The 27,983-nt window shown below is 53.7% G+C and overlaps 1 protein-coding gene across 2 annotated transcripts in view; it reads right to left on the reverse strand.

Annotated features, from left to right (window-relative positions):
* The window catches only part of MVB12B (multivesicular body subunit 12B), a 192,179-nt gene that overhangs the window by 21,810 nt on the left and 142,386 nt on the right, over window positions 1–27,983 (reverse strand). For both annotated transcript variants that reach the window (XM_039229628.1, XM_039229627.1), the window contains one exon: window positions 1,907–1,962. In XM_039229628.1, the coding sequence (XP_039085559.1) occupies window positions 1,907–1,962 (56 nt within the window). The remainder of the gene's footprint in view (window positions 1–1,906; window positions 1,963–27,983) is intronic.

Below are 27,983 nucleotides of genomic sequence, written 5' to 3' on the forward strand. Positions count from 1 at the left end.
CTGCATTTTATGGATGTTTCTAGAAGTTCACGAAGATGGGAGCTTTTTCTGAAGACACTGGCTTTTCAACAGACGGCATGAAAAATCAAATGCACGTGGTGACAAGAGTCAGGTGGAGGCCTGGGCTGAATGCACATGACAGGGGGTCAGGTCTCTGGGGCCCCTGCTCTGAGCCCCCTCTGGGCACACTGGCATTCTGTATTCCCGAGGGGCCGGCGACCAGCAAGTGAAACGGGAGTCTCAGACAAAACCCCAGGCCGTCGGGGTTCGGGACCACGGCCCAGCAGTGGCGCTTCCTCTCCTGCTCGGAGCAGCGTGGAGGGGTCCTCCTGGCTGGGCGCCAGGGGTGGGGAGAGCCGGTTAAAAGAGAGGAGCACAGGAGGTGCGCAGCAGCGGCCGGCCCAGGCCACCAGGCCTCGGGGACTTGCTGAGTCGGCAGCGCCAGGCGGCTGCGAGCTTGGGAGGGTGATCTTGGGACAGGGCCACCGAGTTCAGCACGGCTCCCGGGGCCGCACTGCCGGAAGCCACGGAACAGCCTGGCCGTCTCCCGCCGCCAGCCCGGGGGGCCAGAGCGGGGCTGCTTGCCCGCCATCCAGCAGAGTCCAGCTGTTGCAATCATCGGGCTCAAACTGCCCCACTAAACTTTCCCGACTGGAGCTGGTGCGCAGGACAGAACAGCCCCTCGGAGGGAGCGGGCGGGAGAGGCGCCAGCATCGCCATGGCAACGCGGCCAAGTGGCGTCGGCTGAAGTTACTCATGCTCCGCATGTCACGTCACGAGCATTTTTCAAGATTAAGCTGCTTACCAGAAGGGTTCAGAGGAGGCCTATTATATTTCATGAAAATGGAAACGACAGAGCAGGTCAAATCGCAAGCCGGGTGGTTTTAAGCTGGATCCAAGAAATACACTGGAGGATTTTTTAGCTGGTGCCCAAACTGGGGCCCTCGCACTTATTAGCGACTCAAAGCAAACTTCTGCAAAAAGGATTTAAAACCCCGAAACAAGTCTATCGAGCCTGCATGGACCAGGACCAGACCGTACAGTTGGGGGAGGGGCTCTGCACCGAGGTAGGGGGGGGCACCATCGGACAGGGTCCTGGGAGTGCCAGGTGGGGTGGGCTCCTCCCACAGCCTGGGATCGCCTGCAAGCCCAGCCAGCCCCCTCAGGTCCCCTGTCATCAGTGATAGCTCAGGGGCCCCGGCCGGTTGGCACGGATCATGGGGTCCCTGAGGGCCCTCAGCGAGTGGGACCCCACAGCTGCGGGCACACACACTGGCCCGCCCACACTGCCACTCGGAGGCCTCCCTCCAATTCAGAGCGGAGAGTGTGGTTGTCACAGAATCCGGCAACGACGATGAAAAGACTAGCCAGCCGTCTTTCTGCAAGATGTCGTCATGGTTAAATAAAAGAGAACAAAAATTAAGAAGCTGAACTAGGGGGCACGTGGGCGGCTCAGTCGGTTAAGCATCTGACTTCAGCTCGGGTCAAGATCTCACGGTTCGTGAGTTTAAGTCCCACATCGGGCTCTGTGCTATCCTGACCTTCGGACCCTCTGTCCCCCCTTCTCTCAAAAATAAACATTTTAAAAAATTTGTGACGTTGAACTTGGAAACCAAGAACATTCACAACTAGCCCAATTTATGGTCACATTTTGGGGGGGGGAAAGGCTGTCACGGTCAAATCTGGGTTTGTCCGCTAGTCTGTCTTGCTCTCTCCCCGCTCTCAGGCCTGCTCTCCCCTCACTCCTTGAGCACCTGCTGTGTGCAGCGTTAGTTGAAGGGGCCCAGAGAGGAAGCTGGGACAACGTGAGGGAGGGCGAGGGTGTGAGGCCCGCGAGGAAGGGCCTGCCTGATAAGCAGAGGGAGCGCGGGCTGGGGGCGGAAGGGCGGTCACGCACAATACTTACACTTTCTGGAACACAAGAAAACTTCTCTGAAATCATAAAAGGCACACCATCCATTGCTGTAAAAGAAGAGAGGAAATGGCATTGCAGACACCGTGATGCGCAGGGACTTGAGATGCTGACAAAGTGCAGACCGACACGGGCTCAGGTACCACCCTGCGCCCAGGACACACGCCCGGGTGCGGGACGGCCGACACCTCACACGTCCCCAGAGCACCACACGGAAGTGCAGACCAGAGCTGTGGGGGCAGAGAAGGGTCTAGAGGCCACCTGGGAGTCAGACCTCCCATCTGTAAGCAGCACCCAGGGGTGGCTAGTGGCAGGAACAGAGGCACAGGCAGGCGGGGAGGGGACAGAGGTGGCAGCGGGTGCATTTGTGGGACATTCTCTCAGCTGAGAGTGACCCCACACCCCAGGCTGCCGGGCCCACGGGAAAGGTCTAGGTTGGAGGAAAAGAGTGACTTTGGAGTCAGAAAGACTAGCTTCGAATCCTGCCTGTGGGTTTCGGGGAGCTTAAGTTACATTTAAGAGGAGGGTGGTGGGCCCGCCAGGAGGGGGGGGGTGTGCGGCGCGGCCACCGTGGTTCAGCTCCGTGCCCTGGGTCTGGGCTTCTCGGGGACCTGAGGCGCCAGTCTGCTTGCCTTCTTGGGACAGAACGGGAAGGGGTCCCCCGCAAATGGAACACACCGGGGTCTGTGGTGCGGTTCCCTTCCCACGGCCCTGCCTGCAAAGGTCCTGTGGCTGAGGACATGGAGAAGGTGCGGGGAGTGCGTTCCCTGGGTCTACACGGGGTTCCCTGGCACACAGGGGGCAATTTCTCTCAGTTCTAAGGGAGAAGAGTCACAGAGGCAGAGAGAAAAGCAGGAAGAAAATGGGGAAGTCTGGGACAAAGTCGGCAAGGTCTGAGCAGCACGAGGAGCCGCACGGCTCAGTCTACGCTACGTGCGGAGTTTATTTCAGGAAGAAAAGAACGAAGCCTTCTCTGGGAAGTCGGAGAAAGGAGACAGCACAGCTGGCCCAGCTGCCACACCTCCTCCAGGAGCCTCCTTTCTTTCTAAGGCTGCTGTCCAAGGCCTGCCCCCTGGTCCCCCCTCCCCCACCCCAGACAGAGACATCCATGGTTCGGGGTTGGGGGGGCCTTCTCCCACTGTGGGCCCTGCATGCCGGGGCTGCTTGGAGGAGCTCTGGCTAAGGGCCAGGAACAGTGTGACACTTCCCTGGAAAGGGGTGACGGGAAGAAGCCCACAGTAATCTTCCACAGTACGTCACACATTCAGACGTGACAGGTGACATCGGGGCACAGATGCACGCATGCTCATGTACAGTTGGGAAAATCCATCTGTGGACAGATGACCCTTGAAAGGCCATGTGCTTTCTAGAGAGGGGACAGGACGGGGTCCCACCCAAGATCCAAGAAGGCGCCATGATCCTCACCCAGCAATTGCCACCATCTTCCCAACTCCGGCTGTGAGCCAAGGTTCACCCCCCACGGCTCTCTGACCTCTGACCCCTAGCGCTCTGCTGCCTTCCCAGTGCCATGGAGATGGGTGGGCACTTGCCATCTTGTCACAGACTGGGTCCTGTTGCACAGGGGTAGCAAGCAGTGACTCAAGTCCTCTGGCCCTTCCATTAGGTACCAATGGAATTTTTGAGAACACGTCTGCCTCTTCCAGACCAGGACCTTTCATCATCAAGGTTTTGATGACCATTATCATGCTCTCCCTAAGTCTCCGATGCCCCGCCCCTGCCCCCGCCCTGCCGCAGCTCCTCCTGATCAGACTTGGGCCAGGGAGTGGGCGTGTGCGAGAAAGTTCAGTCAGACCCGCTCCTTCCCAGGCCTCCCTGCTCACTGGCCATCCCAAGTCAAGGTGAAAGCCACAGTCTACTTTGCCTCTCCTTTAAATTCCCCAAGCCCTCTGCTGTCCCCCACCAGGGCCACGTCACACTGCTTTCTGTACACACATCTGCACGCACACACCGGTTTCCATTTCTTTCCACCTGTTAGGCAGCAGGGCCCACGGCTGTGCGCCCTCTGCTCGCCCTCCACGCCCCCTGCAGAAGCACACTGGTCCGTCTGGTTAGTGGTCACGGCGAGCCCGCCTGCAGCACACATCCCCAGGCCGAGAAGCCCTGATAGTGCACTCCCTGGGCTTTCTGTTCTAAAGACCATATTAGCATGTGGGGGGCGGGGGAGCAGGTGAAGACTCCCCCTCACTGATGACAGTGCCTGCCATCTTAAGGTCTGTGCATTCTGAAGAGGAGACGGGGTGACCTGCAATGGCTTGATCACCCCCGGAAACAAGAGGCCTGGGGAGCAGCGGGAGCAGGGTCGAGGCAGGGAGGTCCCAAGCTGGAAGCTGCATCGGCTCCCCAAATGGGAGGATTCCCAAGGTGAGGGTCCTCACTGGCATGTAAGGGCCCGCGAGCCCATCACAGAATGCCCTCTCCCCTCCCCTCTCTCATGTCGGCCCCTGGCCGCCTTTCTGAGCATCCCCCACGAGGCAAGCCTTCCCAGAGGCGCTCCCCCTCCTCCAGGGGGGACCTGGCCAGGGCCACATCTCCTCTTCTGGCAGTCCACGTGTGAGTCCCCTCTGCATCCCCGCATCTCTAGCACAGGGCAGGACCAGAGGGGCTGGGTGGTTGGTCCCACAGTGCAGCCCCGTGGGTAGGGGCTCCGGCCCAGGGCACCTACCTAAGCCCCTGGGGGTTTCGTGAGCTGCTGACTTCCATCCACCCTGCTGGCTGGAGGGGATGAAAGCTACGAGTTTCTGGAAAAGTCCGGAGATCACCTCTAGGAACTAGGAAGATTTAAGCAGGGAGGAAGAGTATTTGGGGTTTTAAAAAAATTTTAGCACATTAGTAAAAATTCAGTAAATTTCGTTGAGGCGAAATTCACATAATATAAAATTAATCATTTTAGAGGTAACAATCAGCGGCATCTGGTCCATTCACGATGTTGAGCAGCCACCACCTGTCCCTTGTTCCAAAGCATGCCCCCCCAGAGTTACCCCCCAAGCACTCAGCACTTTCCCTCGACTCCCCCCAGGAGTGTGTTCTTATCTCTCCTTCCAACAGATGGTCATGTCTTTGAAAAGAAAGATCAAGAAAGAGAAGACTGGCTTTCTGGACCATGTTGGCCTGGCCCCCCGGAATGTCGTGTTCCTGCCTTGCGGTTTAGGATGACGGAGGGAAGGGCAGGTACACTCGCACACACGTGCACACACATGGCATTTCCAAAAGGCCCTGTCTTGGCATCTGAGACGGACTAGAGAAGGTGGGTAGGTCTCTGAGCTGCCCGGAGGGGAGTTTCTTTCAGAGGAGCCTCCTGTTCACCCTTAGGCCCTTCCCCCACCAGCCCTTCCCCAGGTGAAGACCTTACTCCCAGACCTGGAGAATGGGGGGATTTGTTGGGGCCAACGGCCAGGCCCCCACGTGAATATCAAGGTGTTTGATGAAGGCACAGCTTCTGTTCCTCAATTAGACTCAAAGGCAATGTCTTCACAGAGCCCATTTCTTGAGGAGGCTGAAGGCAGAAGACGGAAAGCGACATCTTTATGGGGCCACACTGAAGGCAGCCCTTATGGAGAGAAGAAAGGGAAGAAGCACCCCAAGACTGTGTGAGAAGAGGCAGCAGAGGAGATGGTGGAAAGGACCACTTAGACCCAGTCCGACCACCACAGGGAGCTGCCTGGTGAAGGGAGAGAGATGGGAACTTTGGAATAAATTTCCACTTTAGAGTTCATGACAGAAAGACGGGCACAGCCGGATGCCTCTCATGTTCTAGAAAACAGACCTTAACAGGCTTGGAGGAAAAAGAAAGCAAATTGATAGGATCCTATGGCCTGAGGCTCCTGGATGGAACTGGTGAGAAGAACAGGATGGCCTCCCCAGGAGCCCCTTAAAAGGGGAGCCAGTAAAACTTTGCTAAACAGTCTGCCAGCCAAATCGCATTTATTTAAAAAATCTAGTATATCAAAGATTAGAGTAGACTAGAAGAATGTGGGCTTTAGCAAAGTATTTGGCAAAATTTCTCACGTTACCTGTGTGGACAAGACAGATAATATGGCCAGACAATGTTAAGGGGAGGAGAATCCATAGCTACCTGGACTAGATGCTCAAGAAGCTGATTAATAGACTGATGTTGACCTCAACTGACCTCTCTGGAGGGTACCCAGGGAGTTATCAATTAGTTCAGTGAAGACATGCATAGTGGGCTTACCTAGGTTGTGGCTGATGGGGAGGTCTGGGAGAACAGTCTATAAACTGGATAACAGAGAGAAATCCAATAAAGATCTCAAAAAATTGGGATCCTGGGGTAAATTTAACAATGGAATTCACTAAATGCTAGTAAGTCCTGTACTTTAGGTCTAAAAAACCGACTCGATTAGATGGGATGAAAGATGTGGAATAACAACAGAAGATATGAAAAGAGACTTGTTTGTGGCTGAACAAGTCAGTGATGTGATCTGATATTTAACTAGGCGGGAGGGGTGCCATGGTTACGCTGTGACCGTCCTGGCGCCGGGTGAGGGAGCCGCCATCTTGGTCTGCTCTGGGCTTGAGTGTGAGTTCAGTGTGAGGACCCATCTCTCAGAGGGCCCTCCCAGGTGGCCTACAAGGCGTCCCAGGATGGTGAGGGCCCTGAAGTCAGACCACATGAGGAGAGGGAAGGAAACCACCAGGCCTGATGCTCCAGGAAGGCATCATCCTGTCCACTGTTGTTCGCCATCTAGAACCCAGCGCTGTGCCAGCACAGGGGAAGTGCAGAAAGATGGGGCTCCTGGTCCACAGAAGATGAAGGTGGTTGTAATCAAATGTCTGCACATATTTTCAGAGCTGCCGCAGGGCGAGGGCTAGAGGGGCGGGGTGTGGATGGAAGGAAGAAACAGCAGAGCTGGTGACCAGGGTCCAGGCAGAGGCCGGTGCTGGGGGGCAAGGGAGGGACTTCGTGTGTTGGGTAGAAAGCTGATCCGTGGGACTGCTGAATCCCCTTCTAATTCCATAACATCCATTTCTACTCTTTATCTGGGCAGCCATTCCATATTTTAAAATATCTAGAGATTTGCCAAACATAATTCTTAAAATCAATGGCACACATTTTTCATGTGTTCCGAAAGAGTGTTCATAAATCATCTCCATCCTGGCTTCTCATGGGGGAGCCGCGTTAACTTCCTTCCTTTCTCCCCTCGCTGAAGCCAGTGTTTTGTCTTCACTTTTCTTTAGCGCTCAGAGACTGTGACACTCGTTCAGCCTATTGCTGAATCTACTCCGAGAGACCCGCGTGGGGCAGCTGGAGGGGGAGCTGTGAGCGAGGGGTCCCTGCTCTCACTCCATTCCGGTCGGGGAATATCTTCATCTCCCTGGCTGCCCTCCCAGGCAGCTGGGGTCTATGTGTGTGGGTCTCACACTGACACCGCCTGGCTGGTCCATGGTCACAACCCAGAAGCAGGGACAGCGCCTGTCCTTTCCTTGCTGGCACCAAAGGGGGCATTCCTGGGGCACACGGCAGTCCCCTCGGCTCGGGGACATGATGAAGCCCCCTCCCCCACCCACCGCCAAACCTTAGAGGCAACAGAACTGCTCCCCAGGCCCAGCTCTACAAACGAGGCCAGAGGACAGAAACCGCACACCTGCTGGCTGCACACTAGTTGGTGAACCCGTAGCAACGGGATCGCTTACAAGTTGTACTCAAGGAAGCCGCGGAGGGCCTGGCGGCTCAGTCGGCTGAGCATCTGACGTGGGCTCAGGCCACGATCTTGAGGTTCACGAGTTCGAGCCCTGCATCGGGCCCTGCACGGATGTGTGCTCCGGATCCTGTCTCCTCCCCACCTCTCTCTTAAAAATAAACAATTAAAAAGAAAAAAGAAAAAAAAAGGAATCCAAGGCTCAGGGCAGGCAGGAGCCTGGAGTCGAGCACAGTCCAGCGGACGGTGCCTGTGGGGCGGGGGGGGGGGGGGGGGGGGGGGGGGGGGGTGGGGGGGGCGGGCCTGGAGGGCCAACAGCCTGGGCCTCTCCTCCAACCCAGCAGGTGCAGACGTGTGGGGGCAGCCCCACCACTCTGAGCCTCGGCTACCCTGTCTGTGAGATGGGGGGAAAGACACAGGCCTCAGGAGGCTGTGTGAGGGTGACAGGCACCGCAGTCACAAGAGATGGGGGGCCCCCGGCCCGCAGACGGCGGTTTCCGCCCGGACCTAAGGCCACGCACCAGGCAGGCTTCCTTTTAGTGCTGGGACAGTGTTTTCTTCTCCTGCTTCCTCTTTTTTTTTTTTAAATTTTATTTTTGGTGGCAGTTTTAACAAAATGCTGATCCACGGCACGGAGCAGCGTACAGCACATGAAAGCCAGGCTGTGCCGCGGGCTCCGTAGTGCAATTAGCATTCTCCTAAACAAACGAGCTTCAACAGAGCTGTAATTAAGCAGGCCTGTAATTAAGTATATGCCCTTTATCATAACGATCATGCTTAAAAATGGCACGATGCACGGAACTCTGTTATTAATGCTGTAATCCCAGACTGAAGTGCGAGTACATAGAAATCAGCGTGTCAGGCCTGTCACCGGAGTGTTTGTAAAATACATTAAAGAAAAAAACCCAGGAAACAATGAGCTCATTCAACTGTTCTTTTTACAATCAAGCACTACAAGTCAAGGGGATGCTGAATGCTTACAGAATCTGCAAGGTTTAAACAAATAAAGCTCTAATCTGCTACTGTATTAATACCACCCCCTATTTTAAAGAAGGGGAAGGAGGGGATTTATTTTCCCCAACTGACCCAAATGCCTGACTCTGCGATTCCTGGGGGGAGTAGTCCAATACGTATGCTGTATTTGTTCGGACGCAGACTCGGACTCCCGCTCTGCACAAACAGCCTTGCTAGGGCTCTGTAGGAACTCGGAGTACGGATGGGACGGGGTTCAAGTTCCCAGACCTTCCCCTTCGCACGGCGACTATCTCTCCCTCAGAGCCATGCCTTGAATCTCTCCTCCAAGCACACACCATCGGACTTCGGCGGGCTCTACGCAAACCCACCGCTGACCAGTTCCCAAGGGCTGCAGACCCACGCCACCCCACTGCCTCGGGGTACCCACAGCTGCTCAGGGCTGCCCACCCCACCCCTTCCGTCATGGACATGAGCACATCATGGAGGAAGTGCTCCAATCAATGCATGTATTAATTTCAACGTGCGTGACAGTCGTGAAATCATGTGGCAAAACATGTAATATTAAAAGGAAGGGACTCCATTCCCAGCATCTCAAGTATCGTCTCCTTATAGGTAAGACCGTGTTATGTGACCTAGGGTCACAATAGCTCAGAAGTACTCGCACAGACAACGGTGAATGATGTGGCTGATTGACAGGTGTCATTTTCAGAATGAAGTACAGCCGGAATGGTGTGAGGCCTTTGACCCCGGGCACCTGCTTGTAAGTAATCAGCAACTTGACCCTTTCTTCTCTCCTTTCCCGTGGCTTTGAGAGTCCTTCACAATCTGTCACAGGAAATATAGCAACCCCTCAAGATCAAGGCCGGTCCTCAAAGCTCATTTGCAAACCGAAACACCAAGCCTGTTTGCTTCCTTGGTGATTTCACTTTGGGGATATTCCTTGGAAGCTATCTGTAGATGCCTCCAGGACTCTGCTCAGTGACATTCCAACTGAGTCCACACAAGGCCAACCACGTCGTTCTGGATCCCCAATTTGTTTCGCCAGTTATTCGTAAGCCGAAAGAATTGACGTATCGGCCACAGTGACCTCCTGAGGGAGGAGGGAGGGCGCGCCAGAGTCGGATGTGTGAGCCCTGAGCTGGGCTCAGCCACGTGCTGGCCGTGGGACCTTGGGCAAGCCAATGGGCCCAAGTCGGACTTGCACCTGTCAGAGAGCTCCCCCCCCCCCCCCCCCCCCCCCCCCCCCCCCCCCCCCCCCCCCCCCCCCCCCGCAGCACTGCTCTCGGGACAACCCTGCAGGGGAGAGAGGCCCCACCTGTAGCAGGCACTGAGCACACAGCAGTTACCACGGATTCGCGGATACCACGCAGCCCCCTGCTTTTGCAGAGGTGTGATTCAGGCTGGGTGCTCCTGTGACTCAGGACATGGGTTTAATCTCTATGTGCCTCTCTTTCCTCAGCTGTAGAAGGAAAGAATCATCCCTGGATTGCTGTGAAGTTTAAAGGAGATAAAAAAAAAGCCTCAAAGCACCTGCTCAATAATGGTCATTATGACCATCATCGCCACTGCGGTGGGGAGGGTGCCCCCCCTTTTGGATTTTTGATCTGCTTTTACATCAAAACGTTAAGTGCGGCTACATTAAGTTCTGTAACCCGCGGGCTGTGAGTCCCAACCCAGAGGCTTCTGGAGGCGTGGAAGCAGAGCCACCTACCCCTTGACCATGGCTCTTCCTGATGTCTGCCATCTCTGGTGTTACAGGTCAAGCTCAAGTAGGAGCAAGGCCCAAGCTGGGCCCAGGCTGCTTAAGGTCCCCCAGGAAAAAGCCCTGAAAGCAAAGCAAAGAAAGCTGTCCCTGGGTACCAGGAGGTTAATTTGCCAGATCCCTCAGAAATACCATATTCTTCAACATAAAGGTGGCTTCACCTGACAAATGAATATTCTCTGAGGTTCTACTGAGTGGGGGCAATTAGGAAGCCTCCTTTCATTCCTCAGCCTCCCCATCTCCCCCACAGAACACCTGCCAGTATCACTTTAGATACTGGCCCACTTCATCTTTTCACATCCCTGGGAGGGAACCGAGAGCCCTCCAGCACCCCTCCCCTTCCAGAGCTGCACCTTGGGGCCCCAGGAGCTGGGGTCTGAGCAGAGGGAACTGAGAGGACAGGAGTCCAGAAAGGCTAGGCCACGCACGGTGGCCACACAGTCCACGGCCACAGAAACTCAAGGCCCGTGACCAAGAGCATCCTCAACCCTCTGCTGCAGAAATGTTTAACTTTTTAAGTTTATTTATGTATTTTGAGAGAAACAGAGAGAGAGAGTGAGGGAGGAGCAGGGAGAGAGGGAGGGAGGGACCAAGGGAGGGAGGGAGAGAGAGAGAATGAATCCCAAGCAGGCTCTGCACTGCCAGCACAGAACCTGATGGGGGCCTCCAACCCAAGAACCATGAGATCATGACCTGGGCTGAACCCAGGAGTCTGACGCTCAACCGACTAAGCCACCCAGGTGCCCCCAGAAACGCTTTTTAAAATTTCATGAGTGTTCAGTGGCTTGGGGCAGAGACCGCCTGCACTTTGCTCAAGGTAAAGACAAAATCCGACGAAGTGACACTTTTCCACGTGAGCAAAAAGGCTCCTCGGTTGCTGAGGAACTACAGGGTAAACGTCCGCAGTGGAGCAGAGAAGCTCCTAAGTGAGCCCGAGCATAATCAAAGGGGCTTCGTAAAGGCAGAGGAAGCAGCAGACGGAGGGCCAGCGCAGGTCTGCCGAGCCCGGAGCGGCCACGCTCCTCCAGAACACAGGCACGGTCCGAACGAGCAGTCAGCCCACAGCGAGTTCTGGACGGAGGCGTCCAGATGGGAAGTGTGGATGACGTGTGGATGTGGGACAGGCCTCTACCGGCTGAGGGCCCGAAGGTCAGGGGCGGCCACCTGCTGGCAGGGCTCAGCCACGTGGGAGGAACGCACGCCGCCTCCTCATCTTCTCAGGATCCACTCGTACCAGGCAGGACCCACCTAAGACAGTTCTGAGTTTTCAACTTTGTGATGGTGCTAAAGTGACACGCATTCAGTGGGAGCCATACTTCAAATTTTGAACTTTGGTCCTGTCCTGAGCTAGCGATGCGCAAAACGATCATGTGTCACGGTGCAGGGTGGCGGCAAGTCCCAGGCAGCCAGGTGACGAGGAGCCAATGGCCACGCTGTCCCTGTACGGCCATCCTGTCACTTTTGGTATAGTTTTCAACACGTTACAAGAGACACCAACACTTAAGCCGCAGACAATAGGTTTTTTAGACTATTTTTCCCAACTGTAGGCCACTGTAAGTGTCCTGAGCACGTCTAAGGTAAGCTCAGCTCAGCTATGATGCCTGTAGGGCAGGCAGAGTAAGTGCGTTACCAACCTGTGACGGGTTTACTGGGATGTAACCCCACAGGGAGATGAGGAAGACCGGTATTTTTTTAAGTTGTGTTTTGTCACTCCCTCAATAAAGGAATATATTTTCCCCGAGAGAGCGCACTTGCATGTGAGCAAGTGGCAGAGGGAAGGGGCAGAGAGAGGGAGGGAGGGAGGAAAAGAGGGAGAGAAAGAGAGAGAGAGAGAGAGAGAGAGAGAGAGAATATGAAGCAGGCTCCATGCTCCGTGTGGGGCCCCATGCAAGGCTCGAACTCACAACCCTGAGATCACAACCTGACCCGAAACCAAGAATCAGACGCTTAACCAACTGCACGCACCACCCAGGCGCCCCAAATGAATACATTTTCTAAACAGTTCCAAAAGTATAGCTACGTTGAAGCGCCCCTGGAGTCCAGGGCCCTGATCCCAGACCCTCCCCAGGGCTAGCCCTGGATGTGGGCTCTGCGCAGCCCCTGGGTACCCCCAGCCTGTTTGCAGATGCAGAAGAAATACAGATTGTTTTGTACGTGTCTGTCTTTGCATAAAAACAGTACCATAGCAGAGCTAGCTTTTCAATAACTGTCCGAGTTCCCATGTTGGTAGCTACCACTGTATCTCGCTCTTTTTACAGTTGGACAGAAGAGCGGAGGGGCAGTCAGTGACCAGCTCAGAAGGAGGCCTCACTGCCATTTTAAGTGGCTGCATGTCACTGTGAGGTCCCTGCGGAGCCACTGAAGGGTTTTTGAGCTGGAGACAGGCATGGCCGTGTTTATATTTTAGGAATGTCTTCTTGGCTATGGAGAGGAGCCTGGATTAGAGGGAGTGAGGCTGGAAGCAGGGCTATGAGGGAGGACGTTCTGCCAGGAAATCGGGGGCCAGTGTGGTGTCTAGGACTGTGACACTAAGAACAGAGAAGCGGGGACAGATCGAGGGGTATTCAGACGCAGGAACAAGAGACTTGGCAACTGGCTGCAGCAGTGATGGGGGGAGGGGGAGAACAGGGCAACCCTGAGGTTCCGGCTTGGCCATCAGGAGAACAGGGGGCCTCGGGACCAGGGGAGAGGGGCGGGGTAAGCTGGTGGGGTCTCTTTTGGCTGTGTTGGGTTTGAGGGGCTTGTGAGACAGCCCAGGGGAGGAACTGGCCAACACAGTCGGGACATCACGAGCAAGATGCAAGATGGGTTCGTAAAGACTGTACAGACAGATGGAAATACAGAAGTGAGGGCTGGGGAGGCTTTGGGGGTCCTGCCTGCTGGTGACTGGGGCACAGAAGAGGACAAGACGTTCTGGGAGAAACACAGGGAGAAGAGGGCAGGCCCAGGACAGGGGCCTGAGGAACGCTGACCTCGGGCGCTCAGACGGAGGAAGAGAAATCAGCGAAGGGGGTCAGGATGTGCTCTGTGGTGCTGGATCAGATCCGAGGTGTCAGTAAAAGCTTGGTTTTAATAAGTAGAAATAGATACATAAACACAGTTACATGTTTATACACACATGCACTTACATGCACGTGTACTCAAACACACACAACTGTACGTGTAGTTCTGGCTGCTGACAGCCCAGAAGCCATGAGCACCCCTAGTGCCCAGATTTTGGGTCCTAGTGTCCTCTGGAAGCAACAGGGGCTCTTTGTGGAGAAATGGCTGACGGAAGGGAGGTGGGGAAGGGACAATCCTGGGACACGCTTTTGCACCAGAAAGGAAGACATCCTCAAAGAATCATGGGAAGTCAGCGGAAGGACCCGGGAGCCCACGTGAAGGGGCTCCCTCTGGCTAATATGGAAAACCCGAGTGTCAAAATAAAGATGACGAGTAAGAACCCACCAGTGCGCACCAGCACGCGTCGACTGGGCATACGGGGAAGCTCTTACTTACAATAAGAATGCCAACTCCCACTAAAGGAACGATGGAGTTACAAAATCAATGGATGATCTGATGAGGAGTGAGCTATTTACATGGCCCCCAGATACTTGCCACTAATTGCACATGAGCTATGAAAGAAGAAACGGTAATTTTACGATAGAGAAACCAGACGAACAGCCCCACGAGCAGGTGATCCCAGCTGGGTCATGCCAGCACCACAAACCTCCTGACGGGACGCACTGAGAAGGGGACAGCGTCTGCTGACGCAGTGACAGTGAAAAGAAAACTGGCCTCGTAGTGAGGAGGCCCAGGTGCGTGGTGGTCACATCTCGGTGTCCTCTTCCGAGAGCGAACGGGCTGGGCCGCATGCCTCTGCTGGTGCTCATCTGCGACTTAAAAAAAAAAAAAATGCCATCTGCTGTTCCTCCCCCAGGAGGTTCTAGATTTGTGTGGTCTGAGCTGTGGCCCCCGGGCATCAGATTTTCAACACTCTGGGGTGATTCTCAGGGGCAACGAGGTTAGAGCAGCCCTGGGCTAGATGGGCTAAAATCCCTCCAAGCTGGACATTCTTCTGTCTCACAGAATCATTATATTAAATATGTATTCCTGATCTGAGACCTAGAATAAGCCCCAGAGGATGCAATTTTCAAACCCACTGTAGGCAACAGCTGGTTTCTAGCTGACTTTTCTAGCCTTCAGCCAGATTCTACTCACAAAGCCTTGTGCCAGGTTCTGGCCAGCCTTCCCTTTCCTGGACCCAAAGAGCAAGGAGAGAAGGTTCCAGGTGTCCATAGATCTGAAGCCACTACTGACACACTGCTCTCTGGAGAGCGCTGTACCAGGCGCATCAGTCCGGGGGAAGAAGAGTGGGTCAGGGCACCTGTACACAGTCTCTTTTAAGCCTCTGAATGGCCCCATGAGGTGTCGCTATGCGCACCCTGCCAAAGTGACCTGGATCGCAGAAGGGAAGGGACTCATCAGGGCCACACAACTGGTGAGTGGCAGGTCTGGGGCAGGAAGGGAGATCCTGCAAGTCCGCTGCCTTCCCGCCGGACGAAGGAGGAGGTGGGGATGCATTCCTTTGAGAAATGAAAACGTTACCTATGGATGGAGGCAGAAGACTCTAATCCAGAAGGGGAGAAAGCGGGTGGCAGGCGTGTGGAGGTGGAAGATGTCCGGGAGCCACCCCCCCACCCCAACAGCATCTTCTGGGCACGCTCCCAGGGGACACTCTCACAGCCAGGACAGACAGGCTCGCCTCTGCCGTTCCTTCTCGAATGTTCCACAACCAGTAGGTAGGCTTTTAATGGTCTAAGTGCCCAAGTACTTTATCTAGGATAATGGGCTCGAATATCCCCCAAACAGGAAAAGTAGAACCCCATTATACATTTTATTTAAGATTTGAAAAGAGCTTGCCTACGGGGTAGAGGAAAATGGTGCAAAATGTGGCAATCTGGTACCACCACACCGAGCTCTTCTGACCTTGATTAGCGGGATCAAATGCCCCAGGGCCTGGGCACCCCGGGGAAGGGGGGAAGGGAGAGAATCTCGGATGAGGGCCCCGTGGCGCAGCCACCTTGGGAGAACTGCCTCAGCGGCCCGGGCTTCCACCTCCCTACGCCGCGGGGCAGTTCTGAGACCGGGCACAGGGGCACCGGGGGCAGACAGGGACGAGCCAAGGAAGACGGGACTGCCACGCAGAGTCTGGCAGCAGTTTAAACCCACCTGGTACTTACATGAGGCTGTGCTGCTTATGTGCCATCACACCAGGCCCTAACTTAGTGTGAAGGGAAAAGAGGTCATTTTTAGGTCTTGTATTTTTCTCCCTTTACAGAAAGCCCAAATCCGCAATTTCCCAGTTCAGAAGCAAAGGCCTGGTCGTCTTCCCCCTCACGTAGCTAGACCTCTGCCATCTGGCAGAGGTGGGCAGACTCGGACGGCCCCTGCGGCAGGGCGTGCGATGACAGGGGACTAGAAATTAATGCCTGTGGTTGGGGGAAGGGGCTCAGGGGCGCACACTCCGACCTCCACCGCGATGCATTTCTAAACAGCAGAGTTCTCGAGAAACTTCGCCCCGGGAAATGGCTTCTCTTGAAAGCAGTTTATCACCTTCCCCAAACTCAGCTCCTGTGGATGGGCCCCCTGGACCGCGGTGAGCTGAAGAGGAAGTCCTGAGAATTGATGCCTGCGTGGACACCCACCTTGATTTGGAAACCCCGGGGAGCGCGCTCCCTTCCATTTAACTTGGCGTCTATGAAGTACAATGCCATAAATTACCCAGGTCTCAGATTTAATATTAACCTTTAAAGGGCATGTCACAAAAACGTATTCTCTAAATATTGGTTGTTAGTTCACTCTGTAAGTCTATCACGGAAATAGGTAGAAGACTGCCACCCGTCTCTGACTACACCTGTCACAGACGCCTCCTGCCGCCTGACAGTAATTCTAACCGAACCCAGCAGCCCCATGAGTGAACAATTCAGCCATCTACTCTAACCACGGCCTAAGCTCAGCCTTGAGATTTAATAATAGAGCCTGCGAATAGGACTCTAATTTCTAGAGCTGATGAACTTTCAGAGGCAACACGGGTTGAAATAGCGAGCGCGGAGATGACAAAGAATTTTAATCCAGGGTTCTTTGAACTATCCGGTGTAATAAGTACTTGTTCCTTTCCACAATGGGCATATAAAAGAGAAATCTCAATAATAATTGCTGTAATTATCTTGAAAAATATGCAGAGATTAATGGTGATTATGAAAATCTGTGTAATTGTTCTCTGAAATCATCACTGATCAAGGGGGATCTTGAGATGGCCGTTGCCAGAGAACTTTTAACGCCGAACAACATGTGGGCACTGAAATGTGACATTTTGGCTTTCTCCCTGTAAAATATTACCCTGTGTTTACGAAGTTGTTTTTCATCATTTCCAAGACCCTGGCCTGCATTTTAACTCTTCATACCAGTGCCCTGAAAAGGTTCCAAGATGCCCTTAATGGGATGCGTATGTCATTGTGGTTCAAAGCCCCAAGTTCAACTTGTTATTTATTCAAATAATTAATTACTCTTGTATCCATCGAGCAGTTTGTCATGACACATTAATGACTTGATAGACTTCTATGAACTGGTGAACACAGAACAGCAGAGCGTTTTTATCGTCATTTAATTTTAAAACGATCCTGTGTGAAATTATCTAGTCGTGAGTGATGGGAGCATAAAGAACAGACTCAGCAAAGCCCCTTTTGGATCATTGCTTTATTAATGGTAACGTCAGGGAAATGAAAAATGCTAACATTGTCATATTCCGCTGCTGGGTGGAGATGAATGGCTGGGGGACGGGGCGAGGGCTCCCAGCGCTCACTGCCAAGAGCACGGAGCCCCTCCTGGCGCCCGGCCGGCGGGGACCCCAGCCTCACACACCCATAAGCTCCTCGAAGCCACCTCCATGCCGGGGCTCCCTTTCCAGTTTATGGCTCTCGATGTCTATTACTTTGTGTGTGTGGTCTTTTAAAAAAATTTTTTTTTCCCACTTGAATTTTCCACTAGCGATCTAAAGCACCCTCACGAAAACATTTCACTTTATTGCTTTGAACATTAAATGCTATTAATCCAACAGAAAAACGTTAAAGATATTGCTGTCACCTTTAAATGTGAAATGATATTAGGCGCTAAAAAAAAAAACGCTGGGTTGGTAGAAAAGATGTTCCCTTAGTTTTCCTTTCAAGTCTTGAGATAACCGTTTTGGGTTGATGATAAAATAATATTTCTACGTGGCTCACAGCACAACATCTGCTTAAAAGGCACCTCCTGTTCAGCTATTCTTTTTTTTAAACATATATATAGTGAAAATTGTTTCTCAATTGTTTTAATTATAAACTTGGGACTCTATGCAAACTACTCCATGGCAGTGTGATTTGAAGACAATAGACGCAGTCCCTGATGAGCCGGGAGCCAGCCAGCGGGTGGAATCGCGGGGGGCTCTCTGGCGGCCACGTGCACACATCCACTGGGGACACAAGACAGGCGGCAGCGAGACATTGTTCCCGCCCTCCACCGAGAGAGAAGAAAGAGTGGATCTCTTTTCCCTTACAAGCTTCCTGCTTGTTTCCCTGATCCGGGGAACAGCTCTACCACCCACTTATATGTCTAATGCCGGGGCCTGGGACAGTAGAGACTGGTCTCCACCCCCTGTCATCAATACTTTAAATCTCAAAGAGAAGGGCGGTGGCGGTGGCGGCAGCTCAGTTAGGTGACCTCCTACTCTGTGCCGGGCCCTGGTCTAGGGGCTTTCTGTGTATTGATGGATTTCTCGTGACAGTCCTGAGTTATGTACTGTTGTTACTCATTATTCCCACCCCCCACCCCGCCCCCTCCAATCTGACGGAGGACACCCTGGCTAAGAGCACTGGAGCGCCCTGGCCAGGAGCACACGGCAGCAAGATGCAGAAGCAGAACCGAACCCAGGGAGCTGCCTCCCTCCCACGACACTGCAGAGCCTCTCAATCCTCTCCAGACCACAGCCCTGGACCTGGGGGTACCCACCCCTCTGGCCCTGACATCAGCTGCCCTGCATCACTCTAATCTCCTACAGAAGGGGATTTGGAAGGGGGTGGGGCAAAGCAGCAGCTTCCACAGTGGACGGAAAGTGCGAGAAAAGCCAAGGGTTTGGGGCACGTAACTGGCACAACCATCAATGCGGCCTGCAATGAGATGGGTGCACTGAGATTTGATAAACAAATCAAAGGACTTGGGAAGGTCCAAGTCAGAAGTGGAGTCTGGTGGCCTTTTCTGTGGAATGCCTTCCTTTTCCAGGTGGAGACACTTGGGCCCGAGTGCTCATGGCTTCCATGCGGACATTTCCAGCAAGGTGGCAGCAAAGCGGGAGCTCAAGCCCCGGTTGCCCGAGACCCCAGGCTGCCTCAACCCAGGACCTGCCTCATATGCAGGGAGCGCTGGTCCCTAGATGGGAGCACAGCCTCGCTTTGCCCCATCGGGTGGGGGCGGGGGGCGAGCACACACAGCGAGGTGGGGTGTGCCAGGGTTAGAGATGGTGCGGTTGCAGATTCACACGGGCAACTGCTGGGGCCTCTCGCGGAGACTGGTGGGCATCCTCCAGAGCAGCTGAGATGGGCATGTGACATGGTAGATGCCACAGGCAGGAAAATAACACAGTGGTTTCAAACAGGCGTCCCCAAGCGGGAAGTCCAGGCAGAGAGCCCAAATGGCAGGAGACACGGGCTTCTCGGGCAGGGCGCCCCCGCTTGTGGAGATGGAGTTGGCCCGTGGAAAACCAGCTCTGAGCGCAGGAACCCTCTCTCTGGAGAGCAATCACGTCTCCAGAGATGAGCCCCTGTGGCAGAGGCGCTGGCCCAGACGGGTGAGGGGGGGTAAGGCTGGCACGGGTAAGCTTGGCCTCTGTTAGCACTTCAAACATGGTGTCTTCAAAGCTGGCCCCCGCGTTCCAGGAAGCGCACCCCTTCTCTCCAAATCATAGGTCCTCTCTTCCAAATGTGTCAGAATGATCTGGGCTGCTCATGAAAAATGCCAAGCCCCAAACCCTGAGACTCTGGCTCGGGAACCCTGCGACAATGGCACCTCAAGAAGCCCCACTTGGTGCCGGGAGCCAGAGAGAGCTTCCGTGAGGGCCTCGGGGCTACACCTTGAAGCTTTTAGGCACAAACAAGACGCTGTTTACCCATGAGGACGGACCATGGCGGGGCCAGTACTGCAAGTACTGTAGCCCTGGTCACTGCGGTCACTTGGCACCAGGCACCTGAATGCCAGGCACTACGCTAGACCGTGTTACAACCCAGAGAGGTAGACGAGGGTCACCCTGTCTCATGGCTGTGTGGGTGTCATGCTTCCAGTCCAAAGGGGGGTGGGCAGCAGAGCCTAGCTTAGAAGGCCAGGCTCTTGACACTCGTACACAAATTTAAGACCAGGGCCAAAGCACAACCAGGCACTCCACTCAGCGATGATTTATCACTTATTATGTGACCCAACCATGGGTTTTTCTCCTTGTTTAGATGTTCTGTGGGCTGAGCCTCTCAAACTCACATGGGTTTTAGGACCCAGAAAGGTCCTTTTTGGTCTACCTTTGTATCTGTGGGGAGTTTCTGGAGTCTTCAGAGTTTCTTTCTTCCTTTAAGAAAAAATTTTTTTTTCTTTGAGAGAGAGACAGAGAGCATGAGCAGGGGAGGGGGTAGAGAGCAAAGGAGACACAGAGAGCAAGCATGTTCCAGGCTCTGAGCTGTCAGCACAGAGCCCGATGCGGGGCCTGAGCCCATGAACGGCGAAATCATGACCTGAGCTGAAGTCAGACGCTTAACCGACTGAGGCACCCAGGTGCCCCTGGAGACCTCAGGGTGTTTTTTCTTTTAAATATTTTTATCTATTTCTAGGAGAGAGAGAGAGTGAGCAGGGGAGGGTCAGAGAGAGAGGGAGTCACAGACTGAAACAGGCTCCAGGCTCTGAGCTGGCAGTCAGCACAGAGCCCGACATGGGGCTCAAACCCACGAACTGAGAGATCATGACCTTAGCAAAAGTCGGATGCTCAACCAACTGAGGCACCCAGGTGCCCCAAGACCTCAGGGTTTTGAATGGCTTTTACCTTCAACAGTAAGGAAAAAAGATAACATTCAGTTAGCTTGTGACAGTCTTTCCTGGAATCCAGACAGAAGGCTTTCTTTTTTCCTCTCTACCTAACTCAAATTTAGATCTTCCTATTTTGAAGTTAAGGAACCTATTTCTAACTTGTACTGGATCCTTCACCCTTTCTGGGCTTTCCCCACTAATGACTTCCAGCCACCTGAAAAATCTGCCCTGAATTTTTCAAAGGGACGCTTAGGTCAGGACAAAGTACGCAACGATGCATTTCAGCTAGCGCTGGAACCCAACAGCTGAAAAAGACACACGCAAGTGACTTCTCCACCATGAGGATTTTCAGAGCTCCTGCAACTGCCCCGGGGAGGAAGACATGCAGGCAGGAATTAGGGGGGAACACCTCGTGAAACGTAAGGCCCAACGGGAAAGCAGGAGCCTGTTCTTGAAAATACTTCAAAGCCCCGGGAAAGGATAAATATTACATGAACATAAAAACCCCAAACCCCAAACCAAAAGGGGAAACAGAAACCCTGCAGGTGGACAAAGCTCTGGGCTGGTGTGGACGGAGGGCACTGGCCAGGGCAAGGAGCAGCTTAGACACCAGAGAACTCACACTCCCCAAGCTGGAAGGCCCGCAGGGTGAGGACCTGGGGGGTAACTTCCTTTCTGGATCCCGCACCCATTATCTCCTTTATCCTAGCTTCTACCCTGTGCCCCCGAGGCTGATTCCGATCCAGCATCGCCATGACGACACCAGAGCTCAGAGAGGTTTATGGGCCTCCTCCCTGCGGCCCAGCAGGCTAGTAACAAAGCAGGGCGTGGAGTATGGGCCTCCTGACTGCTGTGTAATATTTACTGGGTCAGTGGAAAAACCATTTGAGCAGAGGCCTGGAAGGAACCCCAGACGCCAAAGTCAAAGGCTGCCTCTCAGTGAACAGAACATTCTGGGCTGCTGGTGTGGGGGCAATGGGGGTCCGGAGGACGAGTATCATTCGTTAATAGTCTGCTCAGTCTTCATTATGAGAGTTTCCAAATTGTCTTTGGCTGGCACACCTTGAAAGCACACTTTTTTTTTTTCTGGCTTGTTTCTCTCGCTTAGTTTTTGGTGGAGAGAGGGGCCAGCCTGCTGACTGGCGCTCTCCGCTTGATTCCCGCCAGGCTGTTTGGATAAATGCCAAACTGTGACTTCATGTTCACCTAAGGTTGAGAAAACACAAGGTGGCTTTAAATGCTCCGCCTGTAAAATCCCAAACGGCCAGGAGCTAGGGGAGCTGCCCCAGCACACCTTTTGTCCCCTGTCTAGAAGATGTGATGCTCCTAGATCTCCATGGCGTTCCCCCGGGGGGCCATCTGAAGTGTGACAGAAACAGAGAGGCGCACACGGAGGGGGCTGCGTCCTTACCCCTGCAGCAGGCTCTCCCGGGGTACCTGAGAACACAACATCCGTGGCGCCTGCTGTTGGTGGAAATCCCGAAGGTCATGACATGAACTACCTTGTCATTTCGCTCAAGTACAAAGCGCAACTCCAAGTGTGGGGCGTTCCGCCAGCAAGTCAGCCCGACAGACACCCGGCACCTGAATTTCAGCCCAGCTGGGCTGCTCCCTGCTTTTCTCCGGCAAAAGTGGTTAACTTTCTGGAGATGATGGTTCCTTACTTTCCAAAATGGACTCCACCAAGGAGACAAGTGCTGGTGATGGCAGGGATGAGGGAGTGAGAGAGGAGGAAGAAAATGAAGGGGCGAGGGGAGAGAGTGGACTGCTGAGAGGGAGCCCCTCCACACTCATCGTATGGAAGGAAGGGAGAGAGGGAGGAAGGAAAGGAGGAAGGGAGGGAGGGAGGAATGGATGGAAGAAGGGAGGGGACTCTGGACGGAGTGGCCGGTAGGGAAGCTGCTGATGAAACAACCACTAACACAGCTTTAAAGACGGGGGGTTGGCCAGCACTGGCGATGGATGCTGAGCAAACTGGCCTCTGCTGGAAGAAAAAGCCTTCTCAGATGGAGGCGAGGCAGCCCGAACAGAGCTGATCCATTTCCTTCCTGGTTCTGAAAGCTGTCTTTATATCCAGCCAGGTTCCCGCCAACGCTGTGAACCTCCAGAGGTGGGGGGCGGGGTGGGGGTGGTGTGCAGGGGCAAAAGTGGGAACCTCGGCCAAGCACACTGACAGCCTGCTTAGAAAAACCTTGGGTCCTGGCCCAATTCCTTTCTACATAAACAGAACTCACAGTTAAAATTATTATTAACAGTGATGTCATATACAGAGGAATTTACTTTAGTGACAACATTTATTTAAATAACTTTATAAATGACGTCAGTTTTTATTTATAGAATCATTAGTTCTCAAGGTTCACCCAAATGTTTCACTTTTACGTTTCTACATTTTGAGAGAGAATTATGTGCCAAAGAGTGGTTTTTAAACTTGGGCACTTGGGAATATCGTGGGGAATTATTCTACGAAAACATTTACCGTCTAATTATCGTATTAAGAAGAGACGTTCAAGATGACCTATCAAAGTTTATTGTTCTAGAATCATCCATGGCTGTGAAACCATAACACGGTGCATTTGAGGCTCAAAAATTCCCCCCAGTCAGTTGGGATTTTGGGGGGGCTGAAGACACGCAGAGGTTAAAAACCAACCACGGCCACACCGCCAGCCACTGCACATTTATCTTTACTTGGGACTGGGAAATTCCTTTGGCCGTGACCAGGGCCACCTTTCCATCGGCCCAGCCTCGGGGCCACAGTGGCCTCCAGTTAGAGACTGAGATTCATGGGCACAGCTGAAGACCTTTGAACAGTGCCCAGATAGGGAAGGTTTCCTCCAGCAATTGTGGGGGGTGTGGGGGTGGAATTAAAGGCCAATTTTGCCTGACCAGGCTCTACTGAAAAAGACTCGGAGGGGCTGAAGGGAAGAGGCTGGAGCAGCCTGCTGCGTGGAGGAGGTGGTGGTGGTGGTGGTGGTGGTGGTGGTGGGCGAGCTGGTAGAATATTTAAGAGAATAAAGCGGAGGCAGCTGCAGGGCTTTTGTGGTTAAGGGGACCATGGGGCAGAGCAAACACAATTTAACAGCCAGACCCCTCCTTTCACACATGTGTAAAACCTTTGGAATTTCACTGGAAAACTTTCTTTCAAAAGTCATCTTTGAAGTTCGGAAATAAAAGCAGAGAGGCTATTTTTCAGGATGGAAAGATGGTTTCAAACTGAAGGGACCGGAGGAAAGTGCTAATGGGTGGGAGTCAGCCCGACTGCGGGGGACGTATTCTGCGTGTTCGTCTCTGGAAGATTTCCTCTGCGTTACCGCATTTCTTCCTCAGACTGTCCCCAGCGGGACCTGACAGGTTAGTTTTCTCTCTCTCACTCTGCCCTGTCGGGGCCGGTAAGCCTCCACCCAGGCCTGGATGGTATCCAGGTGGATAACGATGTTCCAGAAGGTAGGGGAGGCTGTGTGTGTGCGTGCGTGCGTGTGTGTGTGCACCTCTGTGTGTGCATAGAAAGAAACCACGGGAGCCTCGCAGCGGAGTAGACGCCACGCCTGTGTGACTAACTACCTCTTCCATGAAGCACCAGGGGACCCAGAGGGCCAGCGCTGTTGAAAACAGGGTTCCTTCCCAGTCTGTGAGCAGAGAAGAAATGGTCACTGATATATCCTACCTTAAAGTTAAAAATAAAACTCCAAACTTAAGGACACTGCATGGGCAGGGGCGCCTGGGTGGCTCAGTTGGTTAAGCATCTGACTTTGGCTCAGGTCACGATCTCACGGTTCATGAGTTTCAGCCCTGAGTCGGGCTCTGTGCTGACAACTCAGAGCCCGGAGCCTGCTTTGAAATCTATGTCTCTCTCCCTCTCTCTCAAAAAAACAAACAAACAAAAAAACACATTAAAAACACACAACAACACTGCATGGGCAAACGGTGACTCTGCCACCCCACCTCTGAGCCCCGAGTCCCTGTCCTGGCCTCCCCCCACTCAGCTGGCTTCTCATTCACCAGGGACAAACCAGCTCATGGGCAGGGATGCTGAGGACCAGCTGTTCGAGAAGCGCTCACAGGGAAGGGACACCAGCACAGGCAAAACAGATCCTCAATAAAAAGTTTTTGCGTTGAAGAAAAAGGGATCTTATCAGCCTCGTGTATCTCACAGCTGAGAATCCAAGACACTAAAATTGCCTTACTGATTCCTTCTTACAATCCCCACTTAACAGAGACTGACCTGAAGCTCAAAGGCAGGGAGGGGCTTGTCTTAGGGGTAGAACTGTTACGCGGGTCCAGGGCTTTAAAGTGAAACCATCTGATCCGAGAGTCACCATCCCACGCCAGGATCCCACACCATCCCACCAGGACAGGCCACTTGTCCCAGAGAAAGAGCCAGATGACAGGCTGCAGAACTGGAAGTTGCTAAGCATTCCACAACTCCTTTATTTTTGGCATCAATTAGCAATTACCCTTGAACATCCCTTCCTTTCCTCCTTCCTAAGAGATTCCAATTACTCTTCCAGTGATGTCAGCCAAAACACTCACCCAAACTCGAATCACACCCTCTCGCAGGCGCACACGTCTGGGGGCAAAGGCAGGGCAAACGCGCTTTCACAACCCTGCCCTTCCTCCGCTGGCTGAACACTTTCTAGCTATTAATCCAGCACAGAGAGGCTGGACAGCTGCCGTGTTATTTCCAGCAACATTCAGAGCAGAACCAATGTCCAAGACCAACAAGCCAGAGGCCCCGTGGAATCTGTCACTCCGGCTGCCCCCGAGTCACAACAGATTGTACTTTAACAGGGAACACAATTCCCTGGCTCCCAGGCCAAGTCCAAGGACCTTTAGGCCTACACGCACATGAAGCTGAGTCCTGGCCTTGTAGATGGAGGGAGAGTGCCCTGGGCCAAAGGCAGAGCCTGCCTTCTGTGCCTTTTATGGCTCCGAATGAAGCAGAGTGACCTGGCAGGAAGTGGGGCCTCAGGGTTTAGTAAATGGCTCGCTGAAAGGCCTACACTCAACTCTGTGCACTAACCTGGGTCTGAGTCTTCACAATGCAAGTTCTAGTTGGGGGCTTGTGTGTAAGTGCACATATGTGCACAAGTGTAGGGCCACATGGTGTGCATGCATCTTGCGTGTGTACACACCTGCAAGCCGGCATGCACGCAAAACGAGGACCCTCCACGGTGCCCGGTAACGTCTTCCCTTTTTTCATGTACCAGAGCAGCAGAAGGTGCCTCTGCGGGTCACGGACACCTCCAAGGGCTGAAAGAGGCTTGGACGAGTTGACCCCCTGCCTCCTCCGCCCAACACCCACAGGGGGCTGCTGGGAATGGAGCTGCCCATAACCCATAAGAAACCCATAAGAGAGACTGAGGAATGACACAGTGTGACTTTCATAACCACCGACATTCCAGGTGTCCCCAATCAAAGCAACCCATACGGAATTTACACAGAGACTCGGCCAATAGCCCGGGCTCAATCACATGGGTCGCCTAATCTGCTCTTTATATTCTGCCTGGCTTTTCATTGCTTACCTGTGCCCGCAGGCTGTGAGTTCTGGGGCATCTTTAAAGCTAAATCAGAAAGATAAATAAATGCTTTCAAAGGACACGTGTCCTGGGCACCCAGCCCAGGCCCTGGAGCATTCTCTCTTCCTCCCTCCAGAAGGCCCACGAAGGCAGTGCCGCCGCTGAGCTCCCTGCAGCGCCCCCTCTCCCAATGCCTCTGCCCCCCTCATATGAACTCCTGCTGCTTGTGGGGCTTCATGGAATCCACCCCCCCTCCAAGCCGTGCTACGGCCTGGTCTCCATGGGCTGCTCCTGACTACGAATGGGTGCGGCACTCAGGACCCCTCCCTCCACAAGCTGTCCCCCCCGGCCCCCGGCCCTGCCTGTCCCAACCACTCCTCCAGCCACAGATGCACCAGACGGTGGACCCTTCCAAACCAGTCCCCTCTCCCTGCCTCCCCAGCCGACCCCAGCGTGTCACAGGCTGTATCTCCCAGAATCTTCACTGTGTTCTTGGGAGGAAGCTTTTCACGCCTCCATTTCTGTTTCTACAACTGAGGGAACTGAAGTGTGGAGGTTAAGAGCAGGTGCAGCGCCGCCTAAACTGTGTGACTGGTAAGTGAGCTAAGTTGTCTGTGCCTTGATGTCTGGAGCTGTAAGTGGGATTAAGGACGCCTCCACCTCTTCTGTCAGGACAGAAGAGACAGTTTGGGTAAAGTGCTCAGAACAGGGGGCTGACACTATAAATGCTGGGCAAGTGTTTGCTATTATCACCGTTTACTTCCCAAATGCAAAAGAAAATGACCAATGTCTGTTCTAGAAACTCTCCATCACTGTGCAATCCCCCCAACCCTATAAAAATCAGTTTCCTGTAAATAATCCTCACACGGGGAAGGGAGCAGCGCGGGCAGGGAGGGTGCCCCTGATCCACAAGGCTGCCGTGACATGACAAGCTGCAGGCTGACAGTGTCTCCAAGACATACTGGAGTTTACTTTGTCTTTCGGGCTTGCCATCTGCCGCCGCGAAGGGGGCTGTTCCCAGGCTGCTCTGGGAGCAAGCCAGAGCGTCCACCCGTCCCTGGACAGATCTGCAGGCTCGGCCAGCCACCAGTTAGGCCGCCTAATGAGAGGAAATGGAATTTGCCCGCTGCCTTCCCCAGAGCCAGGCCTTCCTTTCCAGGGAGGGCCCGCATCTACGCCCCACGTGGCACAGGTAAGTGGCAGGGCTCAGCACCTAATGAGCCTTCCTGCCTCTGCTTGCTGTGGCCCAGGCTCAGGCTGTTGGCCAGAGAGGAGACCGGACCGCGAAATGAACTTGACTGCAGAGCCCTCAGTCAACTCTGATGCTATACATCAGGGGCCCGGGTGCAAAGACTGATAAGACCAAGGGCTTCCCTCGTGGAGCATCCGGTCTAGGAAATAAGAAACCTGAAGCTAAGAGCAGAGCATGAAGCGCTTTGAGGGAATTCCGTGGAAACCACAATGAAGGCACTGTTGTGATTTACCCTGTGGCCTGGGGAAACTCACTGACCCTGCTGAACCTCAGTTCCTCCTTTAGAAAATGGGGAGAATAGTAATCTCACATGCTTCCCAGAGTGGTTGTGTAGATTAAACAAGTTCATACATGAAGGGGATTTAACTCAATAAAGATGGACTAGAAAGATGGACCCTGAAACCAGACACTCATAGTACTTGCCCCTCCAAAAGGCAAGGCTGGTCAAGAGACGACAGAAGCCAGTCGTTCTCACTACAGGTAATGACACAACGGTCACCCCAGCCCGAGGACAGCCGGCCATGGGACTCACGGTCTACCAGGCCAGCCTTTCCAGGTTCAGAAATACTCCTCGTTCTCCGGGCAGGAAAGGTAGGAAGTGGCTAAGCTTGCCCAAATTATAGGCTGTCCTTACTTCTGACCATGAAGAATGACTTTCTGTCTTCCTCTGGAAATGAGCCTAAGCAAGGCGGTGCCGTGGGCATATTCACTGTCATCCGACACCACGCTAATGACAGGAAACCAGGGAGGCCGTGCTGTCTATCAGGCCGACAGCCCGAGAGAAGGGCCTGCGGATCTCCGTGGCCCAGGACCGCCC

The sequence above is a fragment of the Hyaena hyaena genome, unplaced genomic scaffold (genome assembly GCF_003009895.1).
Source record: "Hyaena hyaena isolate Hyena2069 unplaced genomic scaffold, ASM300989v1 scaffold_38, whole genome shotgun sequence".
NCBI lineage: Eukaryota > Metazoa > Chordata > Mammalia > Carnivora > Hyaenidae > Hyaena > Hyaena hyaena.